The 12,517-nt window shown below is 31.3% G+C and overlaps 1 protein-coding gene across 10 annotated transcripts in view; it reads right to left on the bottom strand.

Moving 5' to 3' along the window:
- Positions 1-12,517, bottom strand: part of LOC143249085 (NBAS subunit of NRZ tethering complex-like) — a 230,774-nt gene that overhangs the window by 154,993 nt on the left and 63,264 nt on the right. For 9 of the 10 annotated variants that reach the window (XR_013027512.1, XR_013027511.1, XM_076498317.1 and 6 more), the window contains 3 exons: positions 6,433-6,576; positions 3,846-4,021; positions 1,262-1,331 (listed from right to left, as the gene is read on the bottom strand). Coding sequence is in view for 8 of the 10 variants with exons in the window: in XM_076498317.1 (XP_076354432.1) it covers positions 1,262-1,331; positions 3,846-4,021; positions 6,433-6,576 (390 nt within the window). In the remaining 2 variants the exon portion in view is untranslated. The remainder of the gene's footprint in view (positions 1-1,261; positions 1,332-3,845; positions 4,022-6,432; positions 6,577-12,517) is intronic. The other variant, XM_076498318.1, reaches the window with a different exon arrangement.

Here is a 12,517-nt window from a genome sequence, read left to right on the forward strand (position 1 = left end):
TAACCCAAAACACTATTTATATATTGTTTGAGAAAACTGAGTTGACACTGGTAAATTCTATGATAAGCTAAAAAAATAAAAAGAGGTGAAATTGACTGTTACCTAGATTCTTAATATTAAACATTAAACAGATTTTTCAACAAAACTAACAAAATAAATAGTTGAAGTACATTTTGACTCTTTCAACATATTATCTTTAAGCAAATATCTATTAGATAATACAGGGTGTTCAAAAAGTCACTGTGCACTTATATATTTATTAACAGACAAAACTGCACAGTGACTTTCCAAACACCCTGTAGTTCTTTAGTTACTAATTTGAATGGGCTAATTGAATATGTTTTCATTGATTGAATAAGCTTCTAACAATGCATTTTATTATGAATTTTCATGGTAACACTAATCAAAATCAGAATTACTTTTAGTGGAATTCATCATATTAACTTACTTAAATCCAAAACCTTTACTGTACTTTCATAATGGTAACACCAATAAATTCAAAACTTATGCTGTACTTTCAACATTGTAACATGACTTAAGTCCACAGCCTTTATTGCACTTTTGTCATAACTTCTCCTGATCTTTGACCATGATAACACTACTTTAAGCAAATTTTGTTACTGTGCTTTCAGTATAATAATAATACTTATAAATATCTCCTCAACATTTTTAATAGTAACACTACTTAAATCCAGAGACTTTACTGCATTTTATTTATAGTAATGCTACTTAGGTCCAGATTCTTTACTGTGCTTATGTTCGAGTAAAAATACTTAAATAAAATATTTCTCCTGAACTTTTGCCTCATAATACTATCTAAGTCTGCAGCCTCTTTCCATGGTAGCTAAACTTAAATCCAGAGCTTTTACTGCTGTACTTTAATCATAATAGCAATACTTAAATAAAGAATCCCTTTTGCATATTCATCCTGCCTATAGACTTCAAATAACTTTTACTGTAGCATCTTCAAGGCCAAAATATCAATTAATAAAATATAATGTAAGAGTTAATTAATCATTGTTTTTAATTGGAATGTGCTTAAGATTATTAATTTAGTTTACTTATATATAAGCCTTTGTTAGCTCTGATTCTTTATTCAACATTTATCACAATAACATTTACTTCAACAACCACAAGCTCTACTGAAGTTTTTAACTGATGCAGTGTAAGTCCAGATGCTTCAAGAAGGCTAAGAAAATAGTGATAGTTCATGTGACTCTAAAAATATAAGATTAATGAAATATGATTTAAATAAACTTACCTTTCTGGTATAAAGTTCTTCTGGTGTGGTTGATTTAAGGCATAAGAGTCTATAAGTCCGTGTGATAAATCTAGTTTTAAAATAAAATATTCACGTATAATTCAATGTATATAACATGACTCTAATGTCTTATTCAACTAAGTTTCTTATTGTAGCCATTAAGCATGATTTGATATCCATGTTAAATATCTAATGTATGTGGCTCCATTAACACAATTTTCTCGAAACACTTTCTACTTGAATTCTTCTAGCAATGGCTTAATAATCTCATCAACATTGTGTGGGTGGGTGAGTGCATGTGATAACTAAATTAAGAATCTAGAAAAGTTAATAAAATAAATGATTATGGCACTTGTATAAAAGTAAAATATGCAAATTAAATCACTTAAAATATGCAATGTTTTATTTTTGTAATGTTAATGGGTAAGTATCAGAATATTTTGTTTTACCAATAAACTCATTTAATCCCTCAATTTTTTTTATATATTAATGATAAAATATTAGGCTTAGTATCATAAAATAGTAAAAGAATAAACAAATAGATAATCTTTTACTCAAGTGTATATATCAATATACAATGAAAATATAATAATCATTGATAAGAACAAAGAGTGGAAATAAAACTGATGAGTCGACACTAGATGGTGAAAAATGAAGTATTAGAACATTTTACTCTTGAACACTATTTACCAATGTTAATTTCTACAATACATCCTTGATAATTATCTATATTTTTTCTATCTTTAAAAATAGATAAAATATAAATGAGTACTATTTTATGTGCATTGAGAAGATGAGGCCCAAAGAAGTAATAAAGAGGTTAACTCACTGACCAAAACTTAAATGAAATATAATATTTAATTCACGGAACAGATATATAATCAGACTACCAAAGTTCAACAACATCATTTAGAAGTTTAAAAGAAAAATTCAATTATACCTATTGATTTTAATTAAAGACTTAAGTATTATTTGTTACTCATTTACAGAATACTTGTAGGTGGTTTTTTAAATAATTTGTGCTTTAAAAATGTAAACTATTGCTTTATCCAAGAAAGGGTTTCTCATCACATGAAGCATGTGGGTTAATAGCTAGAACCTTTTTGAACATATATAAAAAATTATGTCACTAGTAAATATTACAAGTTTAACTATAATAGTTTATGAATGACTTGAGAGTACTTTACAGTGAATGACAGATCTATCTAACTTGCTTACAACAACAGTAAATCATAAGCTCAATAACCAATTTTGTGAATACTAAGTTTGTGTTTTGAGCTGCAAGAAAGAGATACACTCATAAGAAGTTAGCAGGCAAAATTGTTGTGTTAGTTTCTACTATGAACTTGGCATTATAATATGATGGTCAGTCCCACTACTCCCTGGTAAAAGAGTAGCCCAAGAGTTGGTGGTGGGTGGTGATGACTAACTGCCTTCCCTCTAGTCTTACACTGCTAAATTAGGGACGGCTAGCACAGACAGCCCTCAAGTAGCTTTGCATAAAATTCAAAACAAACAAAAACTAGGAACTAAGGCCAACAAGAAAAATTAACTAACCAAAGATGATGTAATGGAAGGAATAAAATGGTTTACATGGTTTGCACTCTAGTCCCAGAAAGGGGTAAATCACAGCAAGAAATTAAGATTTATAAACTAGGTGAGCTATTATGCAACATACTTCAGCTCCTTTTGTGTTAATTTTGTTTTAATATGGAAAAAAATAATCAGGATTTTCATTTTACAATTTATTATTATATTCTTGACAAATAAATGTTAAATATCTGGATTTATGTGTGATATACATTATTTTAATGAAACTACATTAGAGAAAAGGAACTATTTTCTCTAGTATTTATGATACATAATTCAGAATAAATCTTGGAAGCCCTCATTGTAATATATGATCATGTAAAAATAAGTTTAAGGAGATGCTTGAAAATACAGTAAGAAATGTCTGTCCAAATTAACTTAAGCAAATATTTTCTGAAACAAAGAGAGCATCTGATTTAACTTGAAAACAAATCACAAAAAAATTAATATGGAATGTAATATACTAATAATTTTACCAAAAAGTGTATGTGGAGAATGCACACACTTCTTTATGTTCTTCTAATTGCCCTTAATGTTTCAGTTCCCTTATTTAAAACCTTCTGTTAAAAACCAATAGTTAGATGAAATTTCATGACATTGTGATCTGCTCTAAGTTTAGGTAGTAGTAAAAACAGCCAGGTGATCCACTCAGCCAAAGGATGACAAAAAATAGTACATTTGAGGTATTTTGTTGTCTTAATATTTACTTAGAATTTATGTTGAGTTTCTTTGTTTTCCAACCTCTCACATGTTTAACAAATTTTGTATAGCAAAAAAAAAAATTGATAAAAACTTCTATGTTAGTGATATCTTAACTTTAAGAAATCTTGAAAGTTGGTAAAACCTGCTGAAGAATAACAAAGACACTGTTTTTTAATACGTAAAAGGATCCCTTAAACAATTCTATTTTAAAATATGTCTCTGAAAAACTCTTGCACTACAAAAATTAAAAGGTACTTATGATACTAACAATATGAATGGTTTGCATGCTTACTTAGGTTTTTTTCTAGGTGGTTGGAATCTCTCATTGTCAGTGATGATATAGAGGGCTTTCTTGACAGTTCTTGCTGAACGAGTAACAAGAGAAAGCTCTTCTTCGTCACTGCTTTCTTCTACTTCTTCATTTTCTGATGTAAGTGCCCTTTTTTTACTTGAAATTTGACTCTCACACTAAACAAAATTTTTTATTTCTAAATAATACTCTTCTACACTTCAAAACTATTAATAACATATACATATATATCAAAATGATTTTGAATATTCAGACCAGTTCGTCAAGTGACAAATACAACTGAAAACAATTCAAAGCAGAATGACACGTATAAGACGTACATTTTATAAGTTGTATGATGTCTACAAAACTTGACTGCTTTTGAGAAAGGTATGTAACAACTTCTTCCAATACAAAATAATCATTTAATCACATCATAATGTGTTCAGATCAAATTTGTAGAATTTCTAGAATGGTGATATTCTTTGTACTGAATAGCATTGGAAAACAAAGCAATATGTATCAACTTAGGAACCAAGGGTCAGCTACAAAGAGGCATGGAAGAACTCATATCCCAGTCATGGTAAGTGCAGCTTCTCATAGGAAGTAACAGTCCACAAACACAAAAGACAGTCAAAACAGTATAATCAAGAGAAATCTCATCTTGGAAAAGTGACACAAGCTGCTTCCATTACACATCTGTTCAACCACCACATACCTCAAGCAAATGGAAAAAGAAACATATTCCCGTTATTTCATATAAATAAATACTGGTCAAGTTACTACTCATCACTGGATTGTAATTTTCATAATTAAAATTAAGTGTTTCTTGATAAAATAAATTTAGAAATTGCTACATAAAAATCTTTGATTTCCTATGTATATTGCTATTCAATTAGTATTATTTTATTGAAATGCTTAAAGTTCACAGTACACTTTTTATACTAAACATACAAATTATGTTTTAACACACCTGTCTCAGGGTAAAGTATTAAAGCCACAAACTGCATATAAACACACAAAACTTTCTGAGTATTTTTAGACAATGCTTAAGTTCTGAGAGCATTATCGTGAGATGTTAACCTTTTTGTCACTAGGTATTTCATATTCCCAGGAACCAACGAAAATAGAGAAATTTCTTAAAAACAAAATTATAATTGATGGCTTTATTGAAATTTTTGTATATTCTGTTCAAGTAAAGCATTTTGCATTATTTTGGGCATTTGAAATGCTTCAAGCATTTGAAGTATTGAGCAATTATATGTATTAAGGAAAAGTGTGATGTATATTAACAAATGTGTTAAAAAATGATTATAAAACAGAAATTGCCTAAGAAGAGAGACATGTTGGGAAATGTTCTTGCTTGTCCATTTATGCAAACTACAAGTGAAGCTATCAAGGTCATGAGAAGGATTACGAAAGCCTTATTAGAAAGACAGAACTGAAATTCTTATCAACAGACTGGAGCATTTAAAGCTCAAGGAGTCAGTGCTTGTGTGCTTCACTCGCCACTGCATTCCTCAATTAATATAAATAAAGTGTGGACTGGCAGAATTATTTAGCCCACTCAACTCACCTGTCTTATACAAAATAGATCCTCAAAACCTTACAAAATAGGCTTTGGTTTGGAAAACACTTATGTAAGGACAAACACATATATGAGCTCAGGGAACAGAAACAGTTGGCATGTAAAATACATCCATATGGTAAGCAAGGGGTAAAAAGCTTTACTTTCACGTATTTCTTTTTCCACCAAGTCTAGTTTAAGTTTAGTTATAGTTTTGACCTAAACTAAAAACTTGGAAGGTATTGAAGTATATCCCCAAACTAAGACTTGGTAATAAAAATGTCTACCACAGCTGTTCTGAAAAATCCTTCTTAGTGTCTTTCAGTGACAGAAAATCTCACAAACAATGCAATTGACATAAACAAATTTCATATTCATTTTTAACCATTTAATGTATCAAATGACAAACAAATACAATGTTTTTTATATTTTCTTTCATGTTTATGAACAAGACTGTGACACATAGTGCACTTTAATAAATAGTAGTAACTTAATTGTTCAGTAATGTGGTTTCAATTCTTTGATAATCAGACACAAGATCACATGAGAAATGGTACATAGAGAATTATATGTCAGCACAATAAGTTTGTAAATGATTAGATTAAAAAAATAGTTAATACTTATAAAAATTAGCATCTTTAATAGTGTTTAAGCCCTTTCTCCCATTGTATGAAGGAAACATAATTTTTGTTTTCTGTTTATCATAAAGCAAGAAGTACAAATCATTATTTGTACTTTGTGGACTTTGGAACCTAAATTTTAGTGTTATAAGCTCATCAACTTATTGCTAAGCCACCATGGGGCTACATGTGTAAAACAATTCTTACTGTTACTTCATATTTTAGCAGAAATCAAATCCTATGTTCCATATTTATTCAGTGTATCATCAGAAGCCTGAGACAACAAGTATATTATAGATATGGCACGTATGGTACATATATATAACATGCATAAATATATTGATCCCAACACCCTACTGGTAAAGAAATAAAAACCATTCTTAAGAAAAAATATACACTTAACCTCCAGCACAAAGAACCCTCGATCATAAGCCTGAGATATCTGTGGAGCTGGTTCAAACCACTCTGGTGATTCACCCAAAAGATTTCTAACAGTGTGGATAGATGCAACAATTACAGCACCAGAAAGCCTTGCAAAGATTACAGCCTAATAAAAAAAAAGACATTCATGAATGATGCTTCAGAATATTTACAAATAAATGTCACCTGCTAGTGTAATAATGATCGTGACATTTACACTTACTATTAACTTTATTAAAAACATTTATAACCATAAAAGTAGTTGCATTCATAATTAATCTAAAACCAAGAATAAACAAATACCTAGGTATCTTAAACTAAGTCATACAACCTTATGCATAGCTTAAAATAGAGCTGGTCACTGTGCAATAGCCAGTAGGTTAAAATTGTTGATTATTAATTAAACTTTCTTATAGCCATTTTGGTCAGATACTTGTTCTTTTTCTGAGTTGTAAAAACAAAATTGTTTACTTTCTCACTCCAGTGAATTAACATAATATGCTTCCCTATATGAGTATACTTTTTTTCATTCAAAATTAATTCTAAAATATGCAGTACTTATGTTAACCTTTAAAAGTACTAAGAACTGTTGATTCAGCATCACCTCCTTTTTAACATTTTTCAAACTACTGTAATGTATATTTTATTAATTTTGGAAACTCTGCAGAAAAAGAACTGCCTCACAGGCTGTTTATTATAAATAACTAACAAGCAATGAACGTGTGCCATTGTAGAACCTTTAATACAAAATTTCTTTCAGTTTAAGAAATGGAATAAAACCTTTTCTTATGTAACTTCCAACACAACACTATTTATTTTGTTTTCACTGGAGTATAAACCACTGCAAGAAGCGAAATTTTTTATGCATTTGATTTAGTAGATGAACATTAATATGTAAGTACTAAATTCATGTTGAAACATTAATGACACATTGTTGTCTTCAGATGTTTATTTAATTCTGTCAGATAATTTAAAACAACACAATTGTACTATCTACTAAAACAGGAGTTGATGAACAATTTACAAATAAATTGTAACACTGCTTTCAGAACTCAATAATCTCTGTTGTAAATATAATTCCATAAAAAAAAAGTGTCAGAATGAAATTTTTATTACAAATTTAGTGAAACATAAATGAAAAAGACCTTTATGTATAACACAGAAAGTAGGGAAAGTTTTGAGAAAGAAAGATAATATTACTGAATTTGATTTGTCCTTAAAGTGTATATTTAAAGTGTACCTGTGCAGAACACAACGAATAGCTGTAAACCATTTCAATACACAAAAAAGTTAATTGATAACCATGATAAGCAGGAAGCACAAATGCTAAAGTGTTTGCAACTATAAAAATACTTCTGTATACAAAAATGGATTTTGGTATAATTTGTTTGTCATTTAAAGTTTCAATACGATAACATTATAATATTTTATTTAACAATACCTGATACAACCTTCAAAATGAAATTATTTTTAAATTTTATTTTGTGCTAATTTCTAGGAATTTTATGGTGTAGAATGGGAATTTTGTTTTTTCAATAAAATGTTAAGTATCTTTAAAGAAATTGAAGATAGAATGTGTGTTTAACATGAAACTTTAAAAATTAAAATTACACCATGTTATGCTCTGTAAAAAAAAAAAAAAAAGCTTTAAATCAATTAACAGTACGCACAATGCAAAGGCTTTTAGGTTCAGTTTTAACAGCTATAATTCATACAAAAAGTTACTTACTTTATGTAACCAGCATGGTTATGAATTTGATTATTAACGTGAAGCTATCTACCACATATTTTTTTCACTTGCAGGTTAAAAACAGTTAGTTTATGTCCAAATAGATTATTAAAACCATCAAACATAAACCTAAAGTTTAAGTAAGAATTATGAATAAAATATGCACAGGTATTCATTTATTAATTATTGAATAATTAAATTACTATATTACATTTCTTTGTCAAATAAATCAAACTTAGCCTTCTCAATCCAATATTGAATTTGATTAGCAATTAGAAAATATTACTTAGCTTCTTCTAACTCATTATAGCAACTAAATCCAGCATTAAAAGTCTTAACTCTTTGTAAAGTTTTCACTAATGAAAAAGTGGTAAGTTGTATGTCTTTATTCTAGTAACACTTTTATTCAGCTTCAAACCCTAATACTTAATTCTACCACACACTACGTTTTGTGAACAAAACAATTCCTGGAATAACAGGTAAAACTTCAAAACTGCAAGAAATATCAAACACCTCAACTGTCACAAAATAATACAAGAATCAATGAACCACAGAAAGAAGTAACATTTTAAAATATTTCAACTGAAAAAGGTTGCCACAAAGCATGATTGTTTAAGAAACAATTCAGCAACTCTCATACTTTGACCCAAACCCCTTCAGAAAACTCAAGATTGTCTAAAGCATCAACCTGCCAAGAGAGAAACTGACTTAATGGACTAAGAATAATTAACCAACAGTCTGTGATGATGACCAAAGAAGGTCAAAACATTGTTTGTTCCTCTACATAGTTTCTCTCTACCCATACCAGCCATTTTTACATATATAATTACCCAACAGGATCTACAAAACAGAAACAGGGTTTGTACAATCCACAGAAGGAGAAGAATCTCTAATTTCTACACTAACAAAACATCGCTGTCCTACACTCTATTGAGTGGAACCTTGTCACAGTTATGAGGAATCCTTCATTATATATAACCCCAATAGATGGTAAGTGGTTAGTGGTACAGACTCCCATGCTCTGCTAAAAAAGAAAAATTGGATGAGTGAAAATGCATGGAGGAGCCAGAAAGAATACAACATTGTAAGACAGTGCAAATAGGTGACTACAAAAACCCTATTTTTAAAAGCAGATCAGCAACAGGTTATTCAAATAGGTGTGAAAGATTGGCTGCTATCCCTTTCCTGCTTCAGTAGTGATAGTCTATGAGCATGCATGGTCTAAGTCAGGCTTTATTTAGGAAATCATGCACCATAAGAATACTTGCAGTAGTTCTTGTGGAACACCCCATCTCAAAGTGAGAAGTTTATCAGGCCTTGAAATCCCTACATTGTGTGACTTAGGATAAGTATATCCTGACTTATCACCGAGTGAGATCCAATGAGTTGATAGGAACCTTGGAAATGTAAGAGACAAAAGAATATATCCCCACTCAGAACCAGTAAGATGTATATAGATTAACAACTGGAATGAAACTGTAGCCTGAAGAAGAAAAAATGAACAGGTGATGAAGATAGTATACAATGAAAGTAGTAGAGGTCATCTATATGCAAACCCAAATGATCTCCTCCAACAGAGGACACAAGTGATCAACCAGAGAAAAAAAAAAGGTACTGGATTTGATGAGAGATCATTTGGATGCATCAATGAACAGATTCCCTTCAGTATCGAATATGCTAATGGAGGAGTTGATGAAGCTATCCAGCAAAGGTAGTGGGAGAAATATCACAGGTGGAAGAAAGATTCCAAAAATGAAGGGGCAGGAAATAGAAACAGAAGCAGTGCAGACCAAATAATAATGAATCACATGAACAGGATAGAGTAGGCAATCATGATCAGAGTGAAAATAAGGTAAGAAATACACGTAAGAGATATGTAGAGAAATTGCTGTCCCCTTCACATGTCACTGATAGTGTAATAAGGAAAGCAAGGTCAGGATAGAGAAGAACATAGGAGTGGTGAAAAAGAAGTCAGGAAGAAGGAATGACATACACACATCAGAATGTCAACAACTGCAGGCAAAACGGATGAGAAAATAAAATATATGTGAGACAGGGTACAAGATCAGAAATCAAAGGTTTAAAAGGATAAGTTCCCAAATGATAAGGGTAGAAGAACAGAAAGGAGTAAAGTTTCAAAATGAGTAGAAAAGCACAGTAAGAATAACAAAGGAAAAAACATAAGAGTAACGATAAAACCAAAAAGTATTAAATGGAACTGCCTGGTATCCAGTGAAAAATGATACTGTAGTCAATAAGTCATGTGAGGAAGTCAGAAACGTGGAGAAACAGAAGGGCTAGCAAGAGAAACAAAATGGTGCAGTGGCCATCTGCAAAAAATACATTATTTTTGTTAAGACCAAACAGAAAAGAAGGATGAATAGAATGAGAGAAAAGAAATATTACACACAAAGACAGTTCATAAAATCATACAAAGAACTGGATAAACCCACATGTGACATAAACATGATACAACTGGATGGGAGAAGGAATGAGGTTGAAAGAGAAGAAAATAGAAGAAAGATGAGGAGAAGATCATAGAAGATTCAGTGGAGGAAACCAAGGCTAAGTTGGTTAATACAGTATCACAAGAAAAATCTGACAATAAATGTTCCATATGAGGAAAAGTTATTGGCTGCTTCGGCATTTCTTAGTGCAAAGGAACTAAGCTATCTGCATCAAACAACTGGTACAAATGCCACAAGTAAAAGACATTATGTGTAAAGTAATATCAAGTCAAAACAAAACAAAGATCAAAAATGAGATAAAAAAGAAACATAAAGAGTTAAAAAGACCTACAGCCTGTAAAAAACTGAAAACGCAATGAATTTGGACAATGTCACTATTGCCTATGATAGGAATAAACTCTTAGTAAACATGTCTAAAATGGTGTCATTGCTCACAGTCATAATGACAACACGACAGTGATAAATGCGCAATTGTGAGTTGAGTGACACAAATGCTACACTTTGGTGGACCAGTGTTAGATAAAAAAAAACTGATGAGTTAATACCTGTGACCAATGCATAGCATAGTTAAAACATCTTCCTCCTTCTGATCATAACAAAAAAAAGTCAGAGAGAAACAGTAGGTTTCATCAAGAACAGCTTGTTATGACATTGTTCACCCCAAGTTGACTAACAACTGGCATCCAACTGAGACTTGAAGAGAAGGCTGTAGTCCATACATGGGACAGACATAGCTGTGACAACACCAGAGCAGACAGACTTAGCTGTGATATCCAGAAAAATTGAATTGAAACAAGATAAATAAAAATAGGTTAATCATTGTTGAATATTGATGAGACCAGGGTAAAAATTAATGTTAAGTGATGTCAGGGCCAGTTGATAGCTGAAAAGAGTTTGTGTAAATAGTACAATCAGTGTATTGCACAGCTTCTACATGACCCAGGGCAAGAGAAATGGTATACAGCTCAGCAGTGAAAATAGAAACTGCTGAGGGAATTCTGAAAGTCACAATAAACCATAGCAGAGCCCACAGAGTTAACTGAATTTGAAACACCTGTACAAACATAAGGAGAGGAACAATATAAAAGATGAATAGCAAAGAGAAGAATTTAGTTGCAATTGGAAGTATCTGAATTCTTCAGATGATTCAAAGAAAGGTCACAAGTGAGGATGATGATTAGTGATTGAGAAATGGGCTGAATATCATCATCCAATGACAGATCCAATTTTGCCAGCCTCACCTAGATATGAAGACCAAAATAAGGTACTGCAGCCTGTCTATTATAACCCATTGAAGAAGGAAGATACAACCACAGGTAGTATGCTCTGGTAAGGATCTAAGCTTGGTAAGATACAATAGAGAAGGTTAAAAATGATGGATATAAAGAGGAGATTCATGGGAATCAGTGTACCAACTCTGAATTGGAGAAATTCAGAAACCCCCATGCAGAACCAAAGCCCCAGATAGTCAACCAAGTATAACATCTTCAAGGTAGAAGCTCTGGTAGAGCCAAAGACCATAAATCCATAGTCCAGTTTGGATCGAATGAGGGCACGACAGATCTTCATCACAAAACACTGATTAGCTCCCAAAAAAAATGTAAGAGAGGACATGGAGAATGTTCAGTGCCTTTGTGAACTTGACATGTAGCTTCTTGATGCGAGAACTGAAAGTAAGCTTACAGTCAAAGATAACTTTGCTTCAGGGACTGTGGGAAAAATACCATCACTGAAATGGAGCTCAAAATCTGAGTATAGACCTATTTGATGTCAAAAGTGCATGCAAATGATCTTGAAGAAAGAAATAGTAAAACCTTTTGCTATGGTCCTCTTCATCAAGTGATTAAGGGCAGTTTTAAGCTACCACTCAA

Source organism: Tachypleus tridentatus, chromosome 4 (assembly GCF_004210375.1).
Source record: "Tachypleus tridentatus isolate NWPU-2018 chromosome 4, ASM421037v1, whole genome shotgun sequence".
Classification (NCBI taxonomy): Eukaryota; Metazoa; Arthropoda; class Merostomata; order Xiphosura; family Limulidae; genus Tachypleus; species Tachypleus tridentatus.